General features: G+C 36.2%; 1 protein-coding gene across 3 annotated transcripts in view; it reads right to left on the bottom strand.

Moving 5' to 3' along the window:
- Positions 1-22,708, bottom strand: part of daam1b (dishevelled associated activator of morphogenesis 1b) — an 88,833-nt gene that overhangs the window by 28,412 nt on the left and 37,713 nt on the right. For all 3 annotated transcript variants that reach the window (XM_059512971.1, XM_059512970.1, XM_059512972.1), the window contains exons 2-4: positions 15,733-16,005; positions 9,068-9,157; positions 344-415 (exon numbers count right to left, since the gene is read on the bottom strand). In XM_059512971.1, coding sequence (XP_059368954.1) covers positions 344-415; positions 9,068-9,157; positions 15,733-15,915 — 345 coding nt within the window. In that variant the 5' untranslated portion in view covers positions 15,916-16,005. The remainder of the gene's footprint in view (positions 1-343; positions 416-9,067; positions 9,158-15,732; positions 16,006-22,708) is intronic.

The raw sequence follows: 22,708 nt of genomic DNA, 5'->3' as shown, positions 1-22,708 counted from the left end.
GAGGGTCCTACCATGTTCACTAATGTCACATGGACTATTTTGTCATTGTTCTTGGTACCTTCAGGGCCTTGAACATGGTAAGACCCTTTCTATGAAGGGTCAGAAAGCTCTCGGATTTCATCAAAAATATCTTAATTTGCGTTCTGAAGATGAACCAATGTCTTACATGTTTATAACGACATGAGGGTGAGTAATTAATGACAGAATTTACATTTTTGGTTGAGCAATCCCTTTAAGTCCTCAAGGTCCAATGGCAATGTAAAATTTATAATTAATTGTTAAAAGAAGACAAGTTCATGAATGTTAAAGGACAAAGAAAAGTCTTCAAAAAAGAATTACTTACAGCTGCCATTGAATTGAGCTGGTCAATGTAGTACTCTGGCCAGCTAGTAGCACCTTTATTCTCCTCTTGTTCCTGAAAGAAAAAAAAATGGATTAAAATGGACAGAATTAAGAGACATTAGTTTAAGCATGTCTGCATGAGTATATAAAAAAAACAAACATAAACACAGCTCTTGTTTTCACTTCAAGCACACGTCATTAATCCACGCTGCCCTCTGCCCTCTGCCGGGACACGAGATGTGTGTACACACCGATCAGAGCCCACACAACAGGAACATGACACTGGGAATAGATGAATGTAAAACAACATATTGGGAATGAGCTGGGAAGGAATGTGTGGTTTTGGAATGTTATTGGGAATGACATAATTTGGACACTTCGGTGGGAATTAGACATTCCTGAGTCCGCAGCAATAAAAAATTATCTTTATCTTGAAAAGATCTTATTTTGATACCGGCCAGTTGTGTGAAACCAAATATTCAGCATGAATTGGCTTATCTCAGAGGCATTTATTAATCTGTATTAATCATATAATTTCTTAGAAGTTTGATATAGCTGGGATTTATTTCATATCTCATTTCATTTAAAGGAACACACCACTATTTTTGAAAACGGTAATTTTCCAACTCCCCTAGATCAACTGTTAAACAGTTGACCATTTTCAAAGTCCATTCATTTTCGAATCCATTCAGCCGATCTCCGGTTATGGCGTAGCGCTTTTACCTTAGCTTAGCATAGATCATTGATACTGATTAGACCATTAGCATCTAGCTCAATAATGACCAAAGAGTTTCAATATTTTTCCTATTTAAAATTTGACTCTTCTGTAGTTACATCGTGTAATATGACTGATGGAAAATGAAAATTTGTGGCGTAATAATCAAGGAACTTTGCCATGGGTGCAGCAGGAGCAGTGATATTACGCAGCACTTTCATATAATAATATCACTGCGCCTGTTGCACCCAAGGCAAAGTTCCTTGATTATTACGCCAGAATGAGGGTATAGCTCCTAGCCATATCAGCCTAGAAAATAACAACTTTTAATTTTCCATCGGTCTTAGTACACAATGTTTTTGTTGGAAAATTAGCCTATTTTCAAAAATAGTTGTGTTTTCCTTTAAGTAACATTTATTATAACTCCTATATAACCAAAGAAAATCAAACATGCAATTAGATTCACACTGCATATGTTCCCAGGTGAACATCACATGTACACACTTTCCCAAACATACAGACTCAGAAAAAGTAGATTTGAAACAGAACATCACGCTCAAAGCGCTGGCAGAAATAGCACACACTTTAAGTAGGCCAGCAGAGATTCACAGACACTAGAGAAACAACACACATCCCAGATTGAGCCAATGCCGCATTAGCAAGCTCTGAAGAGCTGAAAATGCAGTATGATTCAGAAGACAAGACAGAAAGCAGGGAGCTACATAGGGAGTAATGAATCAGAAACGAGTGGAACTTGTGAAGTGTGTCGACTTCCTTTTCAAAACAAGGGTTCAAAACACAGGCTGCCCACATGGCCACTAATAGAGAGTTTAATTGTAGCTTATGTACACCGAATACACAGGAAAGGAAAAAAATCTGGCATAACAATGAGCTCCTTTGCAGCAACTGCGTGGGATGTTTCACACCCGGCTCTGCCAAGTCTTTTGGGAGATGATGGCATCTTACAAACGGGCATCTGTTCGGACTTCATACGAGTGGGGAGTTTTGGATGCCGGCCTGAGACCCCTGATCTTCCACCGGCCTGCATATTTCTTTCATATTTCACCATTTGGCCTTAATGAGTAAAGCATTATTGTGGATCTCTGGCAGGCCTCTTTCTCATGCTGTGTTCGGACTTTCCTCTGCTCTTATCCCATGAGCACTTCATTCTCAGACAGACATGTCATAACGACTGTTGATATTGTTGGTTTAGAGAGATGCTCTTTCTAGGAACCAGCCGTGCTTCAATGTGTTCAGTTCAGATAATTACAATTTCAAGAAATCAGTTAGCAGGAAGATGAATCAGCCCAAAGATCTGCAAATACCTAACTGACAAGTCTCAACAAGCAATTTTTTTAAATAACCACCAAAAAAGAGCTGAACAATCTCAATTCTTTAAAGGAGTCAAGTGAGACTAGCCAGCATATTTTCAAATATCTCACAAGATAATAAAATAGTAAGATAATAAAAATGCTGATTTATTAGCAATTAATTTTTTTGCAATATTCAGATTTATGCATTGATTATATTCATAACTCGGATTGAAACAGTCAATGTTGAATGCAGTGCTCCAGGTCTAATCTTTAACATCTGCCAGACAGCAGCGGGTCAGAAACTCAGTCTGCTCGATTGAACCCACTTGACTAAGTATATGTTGGCCCACTGCCCAAGAAACTCTGGCAAAAAGCTTGATAGCCCCTGACCTAAAAAACAAATGAGTCCATGACTATTCCTCTTCATGCTTAAGCATTCAGATAGAGAGTGTAAGATTACAATGGCATCAATGGCTACAATTTATTTTGTAGAAATCAGAGAGCTCTTATTTTTCCACAATGGGGACAATTGAGGAGAGTCAGATGAAAATCCAGACTGTCTATTCTTAATTGTCCTTTGCCAGGAGCAGGACAGTTGATATCATACCTCAAGCTTTGGTTTGGATCCAGCAGAGCCTGCACACCTGAGCGCACCAAGACATTTAGTTCAGGGCACAGGTGAATAATCACTGTGCTCAGCACAATGTATCGAAAGAAACGTCAGCAAAACAGTTTGGGAATCAAACTTAAAATAGCCCTCGACCTTTACAGGGGTCATAAAAGCGCTATACTGTCCTGTTATCCTTTCAGAAGTACCAAAGAGGCACAAAAGATGCTTTCATTACTTCAAAAGCACAAATTATGTACATATTGTGTTTTCCCTGAAGTGTGTGACCATTTTTAAGCACTTTTCTGACCCTCAAAATTAACAACTGCACATTAAAAGACTATAAAACTCTTCATACAGTACAGGATTATGTAACTAATCTTTGATATGACTGACCTTCACATACTATTTGCAGCTTTCAATGCAAAAATAATATATTTAATTTCTAAAAGGGCAAAAAAAATAGAATTTCTACCCTTTATTTATTTTGCATATTTATCATTTTATTTCTTCTTTTAGTACATTTATAAAGTTAGTTTTTTTGTGTGTGTGTGCCAAAAACAGTCAGAACTAAGTTTTACAAATTCTATATGACCTTTGAAATTACACAGACATATACAGTATTTGTTTAGATTGTGAAATGAGCAACTGCACATGCTGCTCTCTCGCCAGGGGTGTGGGTTTGCCGTCTTTAAAAAAAAGTTTTTACTGCCCCATCCGGCAATAACTACCTTTTTGCAGAGCCTGCATTTTGTGACAGGTTCATATATCATATAGTACAATGTGCACAGTTATCGAACCAGATCATCAGACCAAATAAGGATTAAATTTCAAACTCCAAAGAAACTAATGTAGCTGAGTTTGGAGGACGCCAGTTTTTGAGCTTTATCTTCAAGCAATAAAATATATATCTGTCAAGCAATAAAATTCTGATCTAAGAGAGAAACATTTTTGACATTTCTTATATAATATTAACAATGTTGAAACTAGTTTTTTTGCTCAATATCAGTCGAAACCATAACACGTTCTTTCCGGATTATTTGATGAATATAAAGTTCAAAAGAACAGCATTTATTTGAAATAAAAGTTGCTTCTATTATTGTCCTTGCTTTAAATGTCACCTTTGATCAATTTAAGGCACCCTTCCTGAATACAAGTATTAAACGTATTCTTACCGACTGCAGATGTTTGAATGGTAGTGTATTTTTAAGATATTATTCATAAATGAACATATTGCATTAACAGTCCAGCACCTTATAAATATGTGAAAAGAGAATGTAATAAAAGAGATGACTGAGTGCTGAGAGTGCTGTTTCCCAGGTTTGACAGACCTATCAAAAGCCCCCAGACCTTCCAGATAACATAATCTGCACCTGCAAATGGAGGCCTTCCTGTTTGCTTTGGACCAACCACTGCTTCCCTTATCCTTCCACCCTCCTATCCCAGTCTGAAGCCCTGGGGAAGAGCGCCAAGCCCCTGTTTTACTAGTCCCAGGCTGGGCACTGTGCTGAGTCTGCATGAATGCTGTTGCACAGCCACGGGCCGTCTCACGACAGACATATTCTTCCTTAATCTCATCCATCCGCTCACCGTCTTAAATCTTTTTCATTGGTTCCATGTGTTGAATCGTGGAGCATGACCTCATCATGCAAGTAGAGCAAAATTAAATGTGGCTGAAAGACACTTATCAAAACACAGAAACGGCATCCCAATCTGGCCAACCACGGGCTCTGATACGTGTCCAAAACCAAAGATCAGGTCAGAAAGCAGGTCATTTACCAAACATTTATATATATAAAGAGCTTCTCATCACTAAAACTAGAATCAAAAGACAATTTTGAATGCCCTACATCACGTCATACTCTCTTTGGCTCGGTGTCCCATGACAATGAGTAATTAGGTCTGTAATTGGGACGCAGCATATATGGCTATACAAGAAAAGAAGTCATGGCCAGACAGATGGCCGACCTGTAACCAATACCAGCTTTTGAACCACCACAACTCAAAGATAAGAACATCTAAGGAAATCTCTGTGGGGCACTTTCTTTTAATGTATCATATTATGGTATATCAATCGTGGGGAGATTCCTTTACCTTCATTGTGCTGAAGCTGAAAAGAAAATCTCTCATATCACATGTCAGCTAGAGTCTGAAATTCTGTTCATCCCTCTGAAACTATTTTAGTTAAAGACAAGAAGTGCACAATATATCTGCTCCATATCACTTGTCGGACAATATCAGTTTTTTTAATTATTTTTTTTATTAATCGTAATAGATATTGTTTTTAATCACATAAAGCAGTAGTGGATAATTATTTGTTTTTCAACCCATTTTAAAATTCAAAGCACATAGTTAAAATAGTCCACGTGACATTAGTGTTTCAACTTTTTGTGTGCAAAGAAAACAAAAATAACTAATTTATTTAACAATTTCTTTTCTTCCATGTCAGTCTTCAGGGTCAGAAGCTCTCGGATTTCATCAAAAATATCTGAATTTGTGTTCCAAAGATAAACGAAAGGTCTTAAGAGTTTGGAATGACACGAGGGTGAGTAATTAATGATGTTCTGTAGTATGTTGTATGTTGTAATGATTGTAGTTCTTGTACAAGAATTAAATATTTAAATATTAATAAAAAGTGGCTAAATGTTGTAATAAAATGGTAAAACCTCTCTCAATAGAGACGTTACCCATTAATAAATAAACTCAACTCAAAATAATTTTGTACATCACTTTTTATTGTAACTTCCAGTTTTCATCTTTGACCTAGAGCAGTGGAGTGGCTCTAGGTCAAAGATGAAAACTGGAAGTTGCATTCCTCCAGGTCCTAGAGGAATGCAGTTGCTCAAAACTTCAATATTTTTTTAAAATATTTCATGAACACTTTAAACCTTATTTTACATGTGCTAATCTCCCAAAATTTATATTCATGTCGCAGTAAGTTTTGGGAGTTCATTTTTAGTCCATCTCCTATCCTGAAAAGTCTGTCTTGAAGAGATTGACTAAAAATAAGTTTTTTCATACAACATCCTCCTTATGTCCAAAATATCTCCTACTATTATAAAAACTATTCCACTATAGTGTGCAAAAAGACATATATCAAATCATTAGCATGTCCAAATATAAATAATTATTAATAAATTCAAAAATACCTAGTTGACGTGCTGCTTCCAATGAGATACTGAAGCGCACATCTAACCGACCTTTTACTATCCTAGAGAAGGTGTCGTATTTGTATATATCAGGGAAGATCAGCTGACGTTGTAGGTCACATGACAATGCCAGCATGGTGAATACAGTATGTCCAGACTGTATTCATACTATGCACAAGCACAATTACAGAAAAAGTGTTATTAACCATTTTAGTGAATGCAGTACAGCTCTTTTAGACGCAGCTACTGTGTGCTTACTGTGTCATTGAGTCTTTAGACTTCAGTGTCAACATTTAACGAAGAACAATAAAAGTGCCTGCAGTTTATAGACCTGCAGGATTTTGTCACTTCAGCATGCTTTCTATCACCCTGACTGTATTGCTGTCACATAACTGGCAGGTAACCATCGACCACCCACTGTCTGTGTGTGTGCTTCATGTTTCAGTGCTCGTGCTGTCTTGATTTAAACACATGGATTCACACTGGAAGAACAGTCTGGCAGAGTTTATGTTTGTGGCATCATGGTGGGTTGCATGTCATTAATGAACTGAGATACAAACTGGCGTTTCTCTGCTCTCTGCACTCCATTAGGTCATGGAGGATAAATGGTATGACTTGGCCCCACTGTCTCCTGCATACCTAAACATGCAGCGGTGTCCAGTAAAAATGAATACTGTAAGTGTGATTTCATAAAACAGGATTTGCTTGTTAAAAAACACTACGATAGAGGAAACTGACTGAATCACACAGTGGTAACAACAGACCCATGCGATGGCCTCATGTATGGCAAAATACAACATGGACAGAGTAATTTCTTCTGTTCCCATTGCAAGCTAATCAAGACTGAATCCTGAAGGGGTCATGACACGAGAAATCAAATTAGCCTTGATCTTTTGGCATATAAGAGGCCTTTGTACCATTAAAAATCCTGCAAGTTTCATAGCTTAAAATGTCCTCCTCATTATAAACAAAGCATTTATTTAATCAAGCACCAAAAACTGCATTTTTGGATACGAGATGCAAGATGACATCACCGGTGCACAAACATTTTTGTCTCACCATAGGCCCTGCACACTGGCATTCAGTCACTTAATGGCTGACTCTTGATTATGCTAAATCGAGTGTCACATCGCATCAAAAGCAAATAGAAATTACAATCACAGCTGCTATCTTGTCTACACTGGATACAGTATATAGATGAGAGTTCGCTTTCTGAAATAGTCCATGCAGTTGAGTCTGTCGTCAATAGCACAAATGGAGTGAAAAACGTTCACTTTGACGAGTTTGGTTTAAACAGCTCACTCAGTCCTTGTACAGAACTCAGAAGAATGCCAGCATAAAGGAAAAAGTGGACAGTTCAATTTGAGTAACATCCCGGATCATGTCAGAGGACTGATTGGTGCATATTGTTTTGTAAACGAGGCACAGTGTCATGGAGAGTTCACAAAGAAACATTTGTTGAAAGATGAAACAGTAGTAGATCTGACTGCAGCTGCATCACACTGTAAGTAAATTATTTCATAATGCTTTGTCTGGAAATGACCATTTTATTTTGATCATGTTGTCAAAACACTCACACGCAACAGTGAGGGGGTATTTATACTGTTTTCCTATGCAATAACATTAGCCAATCATAACAGTGGCCAATTACTGGCAAGCCTTAAAGGACACGCCCCTTGAAACAGGTCGTTTTAGAGAGAGGGTTTTAGAGAATGAGGGTTGAAAATAATCATATTTTCACAAATTTATTTGTTTTTATATAGATTTTAAGTAAACCTCAAAGAACATATTTAAATAATAATTATTTAAAAAAATCCATGTTATAACCCTTTAGACTAAAATTGTATTGCCTCATATATCCAGGTTTTTCTATACAGTGGGAAATAAATAAGAAATTTTAAAAAAGTCTTGTTTTATAGTTGTTTTACATGTTGTCTTATTTAAAATTCATTTTGACTTATTTTGTCACCCATCTGGAAGTTTTCGGAGCCCCCAATGATCTTATATTTGTCACTACATCTTGTATTTGTTGATCATGTTTTGATACAGCAGAATCAAAAGTCCAGCTATTACTGCAAAACAGATTTGTTATAACTCTGTTTTGTTAAGAATATTTAGCATATAATAAAACAAAAGCTTAAAGAAGGCTTTGGAAATAACAATTGAGAGAGAAAGAAATTAATCTAATAATATATATATATATATATATATATATATATATATATATATATATATATATATATATATATATATTGTGGTAGCTCTACTGGCCAACAAAACTAAACTAAACTAAACTTAGCGAAGAGACAAAACAAGCTTTTGTTAAGCTTAGTTTGTATAGATACAAGTGAAGTAGAGCATTTCTCAAGCGGAAAGTAGCTTTTCTTTATACAAAGAATTGTGAATCATCATTTGTTTGGTTCTCAGATGTTGACGAATGTAACGCCTAAGGAAACAGGCTGACTGAGACACTACCAAACTCTCTCTGCAGCAACAAACTGGGTATCCTAAAGAGACGCATGCACTCTGTTAGGTTGCTTTCGTTTGAAAGCATCTGCTAAGAAGTTTAACATGTCAGTTATCTAAAATCTTTGCTGACACTTCATTTGTTAATGAAAAGATTAATGGAAACATTTAATAGATTAGCCATTTTAAAGCAGAGATAAAGGGCATTAATTAACCCAGAATCAGTTTCTTTCAGACAGAGAGGTGATTATGTTAAGCACTTTGATATATGAGATGTTTAAACACCGTTCTGACAGGATGACAGTGTAATCTAGTGCACTAAACTTTCAACTGAGGATAAGAGGCCAAAACACTCACCCATCTACCCACACACACACACACACACACACACACACACACACACACACACACACACATACACACACACACACACACACACACACACACACACACAATGATGTAGGAGAGTTCTAACCTTCTTCTTACTGCAGTATATCTGCCATTTCTTTTCTGCTGGTAAGGCAAACATGGCCTCTCTGTGCTTCTCTGTGAGGTCCAGCTCATCCTACAATGAAAGAAAAAGAAAAAAGATTAGATATTTTTGAACCTGGACATGGCAAAAACAAACTGTAAACCCCTCAAGGCAGGGTCAATATCCACCCACAAACCAATGATAACAGCATGTGGAAACCACAGAATGTTTTTTCAACTTTCTCCTTACTCACAAATACTTCCTCAAATCCCCCAGCAGGGAGGACACAGGGAACAAAACGTCCATGATAGCAGACCTGGTGAAATGACATTTCTTTCCACTGCAGACTTATGGCTGGAATGATAATAAACCAAAGTTTACTTGAACTTCACTTGACTTGAGATTGGAAAACACGAAGGGAATGAATCATATGGATTACAGTGGATATATCTCAGTTAATGAAAGCTTTTCATATCAAATGAAAATGCCAATGCTTGTTTAATAATAAAATCCTGAAGTGAAAATGAATACGAATTGAATTAAGACTGCAATTCAGGGAAAAATAGGATGGAATTAAATGAAAATAAATAATACAGCTATTGTAAGTGAAGTCTTTTATGCATTTATCTTTTTAGTATGAGTTAAATATTTATAATAAAAATCTGTGATTATGTTAAAATCAGTAAATTTCCCTTTTCTGTCTAATTTAGCATTCTGGGGAGTATTGTGAATTCTGCCCAAAACCATCTGTAAACACTGAATGACTGTCGAACGGAAAAATCAATGGCTTTGGCAATGAAAGTCCTAGTCATAAACTTCGGCCACTTGCAATTTCATTTAGTTTTGTCCTTGAAATAGCAGTTCACCACAACAATCACTGTGTTGTGCTGTGTTTGTCCTCACAGTGGGTGTGGGTTTCCACAAAGAAAGCCCTGGTTTGTTTATTAGCTGCTCTCGACATGGGAGTCCCATGCAAACTGATGATCCCACTGTGAATTTTCACTTGTATACACACACACACACATATATACAAACAAAAATATTCATATTAGAATGTATATCAGAAATCCGTTCACTTGGATGCAACTAGATCGGTGAACAATCAGAAAGAATATTTTGTGACATAAGGGTGTTGTTAAGGGTGTTGTTCTCTTTTTAATGTCCTCTTACAAAGCACTCTGTTGTCCTCCAGAGACACTGCAAGATTTTTTATATTAAGCATTTCTTATTATCATCAATGCTGAAAATATGCTGCTTAATATTTCTGTGGAAACCTTAATACATTGATGTATATAAAGTTCAAATATAATTTATTATTAAGTTTTTCGTAACATTATAAAAGTTCTTCATATTTCATAATTTATTGCATCCTTATTGCAAAGTATTAATTTCTTTCAAAAAAAATTATATTGTCTCTTCCCCCGCCATTGACGATTTCTCTCGTCATTTTGAAGAACGCTTCCCCGCCATTGACAAGTTTTTACAGCTTTTGATGTTTTCACTGTTATACACTATTACACATTTTCTGAATGAGTACAAAACCTCCCAAACAAAAACACACATGAACAGGAAGGAGAAATGAGCGATTTCTTATGTAAACAGATGCATATTTAAATTAAAGCGATCATCAGCAATAGACAGCATATAAATGAAAAATGCATAACGTTAGAGAGTAAAATGTTGATCCAGGAAGTGGTACAGTACATGTCTGCGCAAGCTTGGGAGGTATTGATGGAACCGATTTACTGGATTTATGCTTTTATAATCCCACTGAATATTATCCAAATGTAGTTTTTTTACAAAAATTAGATTTTCTCAGCTTTTTGCTCAAAATTATGCCTTTTTGTGAAACCAACCTATATTCAAGTGTTGATAAAAAAAAGAACGCTTAAAGCTAGAATAATGAAAAAAAAAACAATTTGTTTAAAAGAAGAGGCTCTGATCTTTATTTTGGTATATTGCATATTCAAATATTCATACAGCAAAATATACTGGAGTCTATCAAATTTGAGTGAAAATCATCAAAATCGCTAGTGGTGGCTGGCAACTTAAAAAAAAAAATGCTGGTGGGGACAGAGTTAAACATAATATACATTGTTCAATAAAGCTAGCAGTCCACTAATGCAGATCTCAGTGTGTTGGTTTTTTAATTTAAGCACATGTGATTTTTTTCATATCAATCCTATTAAACACCTGCAGAACATGATATTGGAAAAGGACAGTTTCAGCAGTCAAAGTTGATTGAAAGTGAACTCTACGAACTGAATTGGATCACATTCAAGGATCGACCAGCCCATTTCAGCAGCAGAACCTAATAAAGAGGCCTCTCAGCGCACATCTCTCACAGTAAATCCCTGCATGTAGTGCTACACAGAGATCTGTCTGCCAAATCTGGTAATGGCTTCCTGTCTGGAAGTTCTTGGTGACAGTGATGTCCCTGATGCTCCACAGGGAAGAGCTGCTGTTCCTCTCATCCGGCCTGGTGTCTCTTCCATCTCTCATCTTCCTGTGAATCCCCTGGCCTTAAGCGGAAACAAGCTGCACAGTCAGCAGAAAGTCTAGATATCCCCAGCATATACACATAAAGACCTTACATGTACAGTGTTTTGTTACAGTGAAGGGCAGCCAGACTACAACCAGGATGTTCCATTCATGCAGAAAACCCCACCTTGCCTTATCTGAACCCAACACGCCACATCAAGCCCCAGCATTCAGCTGCAGAACAAACATTAAAGCCTGGGCTGTGTGCATCAATCTATCAATGCTCTACATCACCACAGCAAACCTTTCAACAATCATAATGAGGAAAACATCCACTGTAGAACATAAACTCTCTATTGTAGACTGTACAGTATGTGATTGGGCTGTCAAATCAAGTTGATTAAAATAAACTTGCACTCTATAAGAGAATACAGTTGGATAACTCTCGAATTACATCAACGAAATTTGTTTTAGAGTTTAAAATAAGTAATTCATTACACTATAATGGTTTATTGAGGCATTAACTATGCCTACATGCTTTATACAAATGTTAAAAAGATAGCTCACCTGAAAATAAAAGTTATTTGAGAAATTTGTCACTCTTTTCCATGCAATTACTATAGCTGTTTCCATTTACATATTTTGATGCACACTTTGGGAAATCACTTAAAAAAGCTGAATGAAAAAGCCAAGATGTGCATGAAATCTTAAAATGTGCTTAAACAATTTATGTGTTTAACTGAGATGGTACGATATGCCAATAATTCCAAGATGCAAAAAAACTCTATGACTGGATAATTGGACTAACCAGCTGACCAATCTCTCAATGCACACCATTTCAAATGTCATTTTAGTCATTCAAGTTTGTCATCAATATGATTATGTATAATTACCTCCCATAACTGTCTCTCACAGTTACTTTCCCACACATTTTGCATATGTCTCCAAATGCAAAATAACATGACAGCTTTTGTTATTTTTTTGTCTTTGCACTCTGATGAGGGAAAAGCTACATTGGCTTCCATTTTTATCGGTATCGGTATCGGTTCAGGCACCGTTTAGGCACCGGTACCATTTTAAAAGTATCAAAATGGCACCGGTATCGGATAAAACCCAATCGATACCCAACCCTAGTCATTATTCAATGAAAATAATGGCATCAACTCTAGCTCTCTTTGGTGTGGTCATAAAAAGAAATAGCAATGTCCAATATGTGAATGAATCAATAAGACATTTTAAGCTAATGGAATTCAACTCGTTGAAGACAAATCTATCATGTGGACCAATTTTGCAATATTTTTATGGTCCTTCTATGCCCATATTTATTGTAATTGTATGGATAAGAGCAACCAGTAGCTTACATTCTTTAAAAAAAAAATCTTTTTTTTTTTTTCCTAATTCACGTAATTTAAACAACGACAGAATTTAAATTTTTGGTTGAACTATCACTTGGATTCTAGGGCTGCAACTAACGATTATTTTGATAATCGATTAATCTGTCGATTATTTTTACGATTAATCGATTAATCGGTTTATGTACTTATATTTTATTTTTTCCCATTTTTTCCCCAAGTAAATTATTAATAAATGGTCTTTATCCTTCAGCATAGATTTTTAAGAGATTTTAACCATTTTGCACTGTCATATCCTCATCAAAATATACCTGGAGTTGTTTTATTGTGTTAGTAATCCTTTGTCGAACTCTTCTGCAATCAGAACACTGACCCATACTCTAGCAAATTTCACAAGGAGATTTAAAATAATGTTTTCACCATGGCAGTCCATAGAGCTCCTAAAGTAGTTTAACATCCCGAACAAAGCTTAAGCAATCTTTCAGAACATATTTTCAGGAAGAATAAGGATAAAACAGAATAAAATTGCAGTGCATTGTATTTTATTATTTACTGGGAAACAGCTTTATAGCTTATGCTGTGAAATTGTAAACAATCCTTCGAAAAAAGTGCCAATGGCATGAAACCTGAATGGAACTCAGAATTTAAAGTAAAATCCATCAGAAGGTTTTCCAGAAAAAAAATTGGACACACACAAAAAACCTGCTGTGTGAAAAAGAGCAGTGAATACTTAGAAAAAAAAAGTGCATTTCAAATATCTTTAAACATTTACCTCGCTCATTCAGTCATAATTAGGCTGCACGACTGAATTATGAACTGGTAAACGACAAACTGATTACGGAACATGTTTGTAAAGCTTTAAATGTTAACTGTTAAAAAGCAATGTTATCATGTTTTACGACTTAACATTTGCAAACAACATTTTACTGGAGAATCTGCACAAATGAAAGTCTTAGGGGCCGTTCACAAATCGCGCCTAAAACGCGTGGAAAACGATAGGCGCACCGCTTTCTCCTTCTTTCCATAGCGCACGAGCAGAAGCGCCCCTGAGGCTTCTGCCTTTGCTAACCATGACGTGCTCTCTCCTAGAAGACGCGGAAATTTCAGCAAAGGATAAATGGATTTGCAGCTCAAAAAATCGCTTGCAGTAGCTCTGCTACTAAATTTATTTCAAAATGGAAATCCATATACAGCTATGATCAGCTGTTCCTTTCATCTTGACTGAGCTTTTAACGTTGTTACGGGAAAGGATGAAGCTGATTGGTTAGTTCTTGTCACATGACCCGCGGTGCGCTTGCAGCATTCTGAAAAGTTGAAATGTTTTTAACTCGATGCGGTGCGGTGTTGGAAATAACTTGAGCGCGCAAAAGACGCGATATGTGAATGTCCCCTTAAACAGTTCAGTAGTGCAGAGTTTACAGGTTACGCTTCTTTTTTAAAGGCTCAAAGTAAAGTACTCCCACACATAAACATCATATATGATGTCTATGCTCCCACATCACGCTTGAATGCTGCAGAGACGCTGTTCGGGGAGCACGTGACATAAAACGAGGCCAGCTATTGGCTATTCGCTACTTCTCCTGCTCTACTGGCTGAGTAAAACCTCCGGTGGCTCATTACTGCCACACTTTGGTCACCGCAGATTTGAAATATGCACGAAATGAGCCGCTTACGGCACATAAAAGTTATTTAGCAACGAATCGATGACTAAATTAGTTGACAACTAATTTAATAATCGATTTTAATCGATTAAATCGATTCGTTGTTTCAGCTCTATTGGATTCTATGCCATAAAAGGATTATAACGCAATAATTTTGGTTGAGTCTCAAATGTTATATCTGGGGCCAATCATAACACAAAATACCTAATCTAATTCTATAAAAAAGACATATGATGGCTAAATCACATGGAAACTCCCTTCATGTACCTCATTATTTTCATTTCATCCTGAAAAGCCCCTTTGTTCTAAGAATATTTTTGCAATTCTAATGCACTCAGTGGGCTGAATATGATTAATTTTTAAGAAGACTTTGCCAAGTCCTTACATGAAGGAACATTTGCATAATAACCTCTAAATAAGCTAAATAAATGTCAGCTACAATATTTCAAATAATTACCAAGGTGTCTTCTACTAAACATAATATTACTTTTCATGAAAAACAACATGTGAATAAGCAAGCAGGTTGCCAGTTACGCAACACCGGTTTACAAACTCAACAATAACAACTTGCCAGAACGGCGCGTGCTGAGAGCATGAAATCTTTCTATGAGGGCTGTGAAAAGACAGCAACTGCGACTGCTTTGTGTTGAACAAATCAGTTCGAACCCAAGTACAGGGAAAGGGAGGTTAAGAGTGGGTCAGACCAAAAACAAGCAATTACTCTGCAGTGCAGTCCAAGACACAAGGCCACTCAATGCAACCCATTGATGTGCAAAGTGAAAGCTGGCAGAGATGAAGGAGGAGACGAGAGAGAGAGGCAAAGTCTGCAGCACGCCACACTGCTGCGATTTCTATTCAAGCAAGGATTACAGACAACATGTTTGGTGGATCAATTACAGCTCTTCAATTATGCTAATTAGAGCGCAAAGGAGGAGGAACTGAGTAGTTGAAAAATAATGCTTTGGTTCTTGGTTAATTAGCTCCACATTCAACACATAAAAATACTACTGTGATGCTAAAAATGCTTACTTTATTATTACTAGTAGTAGTAATATTAATAATGTTATTTATGTAATGTATAATGTTATATATTTACTATATATAACTAGATAAAAATAAAATAAAATAAAATAAATTAAAATGATGCACACTATTGTTAGAAGTTGGCACCTACCACCAGCTCTGAAAACATGGCGTCCAGCTCGTCATAGCTGGGGATGGGCAGCGCCGGCTCCATGGTCTGCAGGGCGAAGTCCTCCCGCAGACGGTAGGTGATCTCTGGGTGGTCACTGCTCTGGAAGCAGCAGAAGAAGAAGGACACACCGTGCCCTCCGCCCCCGCGTTTCCGTGGCGCCATGGCTGCTTTAGAGTGGGGGCTCAAGGGATGATGGGAATGAGGGAGTGCTGGTCCTCCCCCAGGTGAGAGCTATGCTTGCGTCACTCAGCCCTGTAAGAAAAAAAAAACTTTCGTCAAGACTTGAGGTCTATTCTCAGGACAAAGTCTTCCATCTGCCTAGATAAAGTCCTGGCAACAACTTGATGATCTAACAGTTCTGCTACATCTAAAGCTCTAAATCAAGATGTCAACCCAGAAAGACTCCCCTAGGCCTAGTCGACACCACAAGTAGTCACATGACAATGCATGTAATCATCAGATTGGCTCATTCCAACTAACCACATCACAGGAGCGACTACGGACCACAATGCATCACTCCCTACATAGGATTACAGAGGCTGTGCAAATTAACACAGCTTGCATGCACATGTGTAAAGCCACATCTATATTTAGGACGATAGAAAGAAATCCTGGGTTTCATTGACCACAAACAAAAATAAAAAGCCTTTTATAAAATCCAAACATGACAAATAAGAGAAGAGGAGACTGCAAGTTAAGTCACTTCACTGAGTCAATGACAAATAAGTCACAATATATGTGTTTACAATAAAGAAAAGAAATGATCTTTATAAAAATATAAATTAAAAAAAAAATATTTTAGACATTTTAGACATGCAATTTTTGTATTGTTTCGTAAAACTTAATAAATAAAGAAATAAAGAGATAATGCAAAAAAATGTATTATAATATACTAAAGGTCTTAAATATAAAAACAAGATTCATAATACTATATTGAAATATGTTTAGAGTGCCACATTAGGCAATTTTTAAGGCTGCTAATATTGTTTTATGAGTTTCTTAAAACAGGTTTGCATGCATGCAAGGTCAAAAAACACAGTTTTCTAAAAAATTTGATTTAATTTTACCTAATTTCTAAATGATTCATAAATGATTTGTGCAAAGTAGTTCAAAGAATCAGTCTCTCTCCTATCCGTGAGCCCTCACTGCTGTGATTGGTCAGATGGCGCAGTCCTTTTGATTAGTCCAGAGCCGAAGAGATTGGATCTGGATTATTCAGAATTCCCACCCTTGAGACTTGTCAATACATAGAAAAGATAGTATTGATTGTACCTCACCAATTCAAGCCAGAGTCTGATAATGAAACGGTTGATCTGGCTGATCGAATCATTTAAAAATAATTATTAGCAAGCCTGACTGGAGTAGGACGTTTTAGTGGTAAGTTTCATGTGTTAACTAATTTTTGGTAATTATAAGATGTAGTAAACCAAATTTGCTCTCACAGTGTAGGATATGGCGTCTTCTCAACATGATGTTAACCACATGGAAATTTTACTGTTTGTGGACAGGCAAGTTGGCGACGTAGAATGTGTGCAGACATTATGCAAATGTGTTACTTTGTTACATAGAGGTGTAACATAATAAGATTCACATTTCTGACGACTCGTTTAGGTGATTGTGAGCCGACTCTTTTGTTTGATAGACAATAACTTTATTTGTATCGTGCACAGTAGGCTTCACAACAAACTGAATGAAAGGTAATATTCAAAAAGGCATAATAGGGGAACTTTAAAGGAAAAGTTGGAAAAAATAACTTTTCTTATTAATTCCTTAAATAAAAGCAATGGAAAGTTTTTATGGATTTTTTTATTACATGATAATTATACATATCATTATATACACACACACTTTTAAAATAAATAAAACCGTTATTATTCTTTTTAAGAATTAGTTTTTTCAATTATTTTTTTCCCATTATGATATTAGGACAACACACTGACATTTTTGACTTTCTGCCCCAAAAAAATAAAATGTAATTTAATTAGTGATGACAAACGATTAATCGTGATAAATCGCATACAAAATAAAAGTTTTTCTTTACATAATATATGTGTGTGTGTATTGTATATTAGGGCTGTAGCTATCGAATATTTTAGTAATCGAGTATTCTACCAAAAATTCCAGCGATTAATCGAGTAATTGGACAAAATGTGTTTTTGCTTAATTAAAGTGCAATATTAATTATGCAAGAGAAAATATGACTCCTGGGTCTCTTAAAATGAACAACTAAGTTTCCTTTTTAGAAAAAAATATTTTTATTCATAAATCAAAAATAGACATTTAATTAGTACCCATTGTTGCTCTGTCTGTAACATTAATTAAATGTATCTTTTAATTATTGAACATTAACTTAACTTTTTGGTAAACAAAGGGGATTTACTATTAAAAATAAAACATGGAAGAAATGTTGTGTGATTAAACCTTAAAAAAATAATGTTTGATTATTTATTTTTTTAGTAGTAGAATATGAACATTCTGCTGAACAATAGTCTTTAACCGGAATTTTATTTTGACGGGTTGGTGTACCTTTACAGTTCTGTGTATGTGATGTGACGCTAGTTTTACTCAAATCAAACGGTCAAATGCTCATAAAGTGACTGTCAGAGCAGTTCTGGAGATGTTGTTCATGTGTTCACGTCCTTATTTAGTGAGACAGCAGATGCTGAAATCACCGCGAGCGTCACACGCACTTCAGTGTGTGTGATAATGGAACTCGCGCTTCTGCTCCATTCATTAACACAGATACGCAGAACATGCAGGATTCATATTTAAATAGACTGTTCCGGCTTAATATTTACAGATATTAGTCCATATCGTGATTTTATGTAAGTGCAATGACCTATTTTTGATTCATTCATTCAAAATTTGGCAAATTCCGTGTCATTCTGCGTTAAACTGTAAATTCCATTTTTATGACTGGATTTCGCGATTCCCTCCGCCTTTTCTGCATCGCGGAAATCACAGGGCCCTAGTTGTGGTATGCCAGCTCTATCTTGCAATGGACACATGCCACGACGCTCTCTTTACATTTGCCTACGCCCTCAAATCAAAACACTGCTGACTCCTTGCAGTATGAGATTTCCGACTCAGCACTTGTGTCTCCTTCCGCTTTGTGGGTGACGTAAACGCGTTGTGTCACATTAAAAAAAATAATTGCGAAAGAACCTGACGTGAGATTTAAAATAAATTAAAAGAGGAATTTGCCTCGATCATTTTTTGCAATCGAGTTACTCGAGTTACTCGAGGAATTGTTTCAGCCCTATTGTATATATATATATATATTTATATATATATAAATACACACATATACAGTATATATTTTGAAAATATTTACCTGTATTTACATGTATATATTTATATTCATATAATTTATATCTAAATATATTTAGTAAACATAACACATTTCTCTTAAATATACACGTCCATGTGTGTATATTTATATATATACATAATATACACATGTACACAAACATATATCACATAAACAAAAACTTTATTCATGTGATATTTTGCGATTAAAGGTGGGATTTGTATTTTTTCAAAAACAGAGTTGGACCAAGTACTAAAACAAACTTGTAGCCAGTCAGCAGTAAGGGGCGTGTCTACTCATGATGTGGAGGAGAGAGCGCTCAATGCACAGGACTGACATTAGCCAAGTTGGGCGACGACAGTAACATAGAGATGGCAGAAAACAAACAATAGAGGAAAACATTTCCAGAACAGAAGAAGGATTAAGGCATGAAGTAGCACCTGTGTAAATTTCGGCTTTACAGCACTTGAGAGAACTCAAGGAGTGGGAATGCCTGTAATCGGATTCCGAGGTTGCTCTGTTTCTTCTCAATATGCGAGTTACTTTAGTTTTGCTTTGTTTCACAGAACTAATATATGCTGAGTGTTGCTTGAATATGCTTGTGTGTCATGTTCGCTTGTTTGTTTTAGTGATTTCAAATATCAACATTGACTACCAGAAAATCACTTACCCCACATTTAATCGCTTGACAGCGCTAACTTTAATTCAGAACATATAAACATGTTCAAATAAAGGTTTAAAAAGTTACATTATGATTTAATCTAAACCACACTGAATCTATTGCCATTGTTGCCATAAACCCAATAATCCAAGACTAGCCTCTCATGTTCATACTTTCCAAAAATTGAATATGAACAACTGTAAGAACAATTAGTGTACGACAGACTTCTTTGTATAAAAGCATCTGTCACTCAAGCCCAGCAGCAGAAGGTCCATCAGCTGTCTTTACAGCTTTGCATTTGGGTGTGGAACCACAAACAAACAACACATGGCCTGAACAATGAACACCACGGTTGCTACATGAATCTGCAAAACCAGCAAGATTCTCTGCCTTGGACAGGCATACACACGTGCAGGTGTGTGTAAACACCTGTGAGGCATGTCAACGCCGATAAAGTGAGGAACCGTTTGCCCTGTGGGCCAAGGAAGATGATTCTGATCACAGATGGCTGCCCTGAGGTCACAGAAAAACACACTGTGGGAAAACCAGATAAAAACCTGAAAGAAGAAGTCTGAGGATAATTCTAGGGAAAATTAAAGAACGAGGAACTAAAGAGAAAAAATAAAGTGCATGAGAGAAGGCTATGTAGGTGGAGATGTAGACGGCCCTAGCAAAGTCTTTCCTTGAGTGGGCGAGTCTGGCACCAATGCCCCTTCACCGCCTGTCGGTCACCAATATAAATCCACACAGCTGGAGTACAGCTGAATATAACACCCCTCCACCAGTCCATTGCCACAGTGGAATTCCCAGCTGCCCCTCCCTGGAATTGGAGTCGAATCCCAACTGAAACTTCAAATGGGTTTTGTATGTAATATGTTTCATCCTTAGGAAAACAGCTGTGAATACTTTACTAAAACATGCAAGATGTAGTACAATTTTTGTGTGTAAGAAGACATTAATACAGTAAGGACTGTTCTAAAGTGACAGTCAATATATTTATAAAGCTAAAACAAATCTATTTTGCAGCCTTGGTGAGCACAAGAGACTTCTTTTCAATCTTACCGACCCCATCAACATTACTAATCCAGCTGAGCCGTTCCTCGCCTCACCCAGCAGTCAGCGTCTGGTTGCACTTACTGACATCCTGCATACCGACAGGAGTGATCTGGTTGGGTGAACTCTGAGATCATCCCTCAGTCCACGAAAGATCACGGGCCGCCAGACATTCCTTTCTATCTGTGGTGCGATATCAATACATGTGCCCTGTGGCAGAGACCCGTGGCCCTGGAGTACAGTGAGGAGACTCAAACAACACTCGCTCAGATTCTCTGCCTAACCTCTGGCTGACTCGGAGTCCAAGCTGATAATAAAATAACCTTTAACAGCATTAAACCATAAGGATAGCATCAAGACAGTATGACTTGTGAGTAATCAGTGTGTCTGATACCAGGAATACTACCATCTGACAGTTTGAGTTCACACACAAAAACAAATATTTTTTACAGTAAAAATAATTACAGTAAAAATATGTTAACATCCAAGTTGATAAATTAATAATTTTCTTAATATTATTTTTTATAATAATATTAAGTTAATTAAGCTTATGTTTTCATACCATTCAATTTTTTTCTCTTATTTTATGCAGAAATAATGAGGGTTACGTTTTTGTTTTTGCTTGATTGTTTATTGCCTTTATGCTTCTCAAGTTTTAAAAACCATCAAGATATTACTAAGAAAAATTATAAATTACAAATATAATTATTATGAAATATTTTTACATTTAATTTATAAAAAAAATATTTTTATATTATGAAAAAATCTTTCAAATCTCCAAATTTCCTTTTGAAAGTCCACTCTGTGCCAGAACCCATAGGGTCTATGTTTACTGTAAGTTAACATGGACTGGCTGGATTTTGGATTTTGTGTCAGATATGGCCCATCAAGTCTGTCTTTGGTTTTGTTTTGTTTTTACCAGTTTTTGGAAATCTTTGCTGTGGTTTATTCCAAAATGGTGTTTGGAGAGCTGCGTTGCAAGTGAAGGTGGTTATGGCTGGAACTGCAACAGTAACAGATGATGAAATGAATGAGGATTCGTTGCACATAAAAATTACCTCCATTTTCACCAAAGCGGAATAAACAACTGTTACAAAGTCTGACATTCTCACTATCATCAGACATAAGCATAAACACAAGTCTCTTTATACAGAGTCAATCAGTCACTCATAATTTAAATAAACATATAATTTGGTTTAAAAAATACACTATATATTAACAATAAATATTCCTGTTTTGTATTTGAGTAAAAAGATCATTTTTATTTTTAAATGTTTTACTGGAAAAGATGACAAAAATACTACTTAAGAAATGTTTATTGCAACATTATTCTCCATTAATAAAACTGACAGAAACTAGCAGATAACTCACATGCTTAAACCAGATTACTAAACACAGAACTAAACCACAAAACATTTCACTAAGCATGTAACCTAGAGGCTATAACCTGTCCTCATACATACTAAAATGATATTTTATTCCATCACTGTTTAACATTTGGCACATATTTATAAGCAGCCCAAATTTCTACATTTTGACAACTTGCTAATCTAGTGAGATCAAAAGTAAAAGTAAACCATCCTAAGTGTTATGCATAAAATATGTTTATTTTACTGTTCTGTCAACAGAAAGAGATTCTTTTTAGTTTATTAACATGATATTTGAATTCCCTCCATTTTATTACATTCACGCATCGCCATTTAACAGGCCAGATTTCAAATTGAAACCATTGTATAGAGAAGTTATGACTTGCTGACCCACATTATAAATCTCTCCTTTCTTCTCATTTAGCTGACACAACAAACAGAGGCGGTCATGTGACCTGACTGCTTTGCATAAAGTAAAAAACAAACACCCGCTCCGCCATGTGACTGCCATAGGGGCCGCCGCTTAATCTTTTATAGACGGATTATGATTAAGCAATAAGTAAT

This window comes from Carassius carassius, chromosome 27, assembly GCF_963082965.1.
Source record: "Carassius carassius chromosome 27, fCarCar2.1, whole genome shotgun sequence".
Taxonomy (NCBI): domain Eukaryota; kingdom Metazoa; phylum Chordata; class Actinopteri; order Cypriniformes; family Cyprinidae; genus Carassius; species Carassius carassius.
Note: the sequence above shows the minus strand (reverse complement) of the source record. Positions and strands in the feature narration are given on the sequence as shown.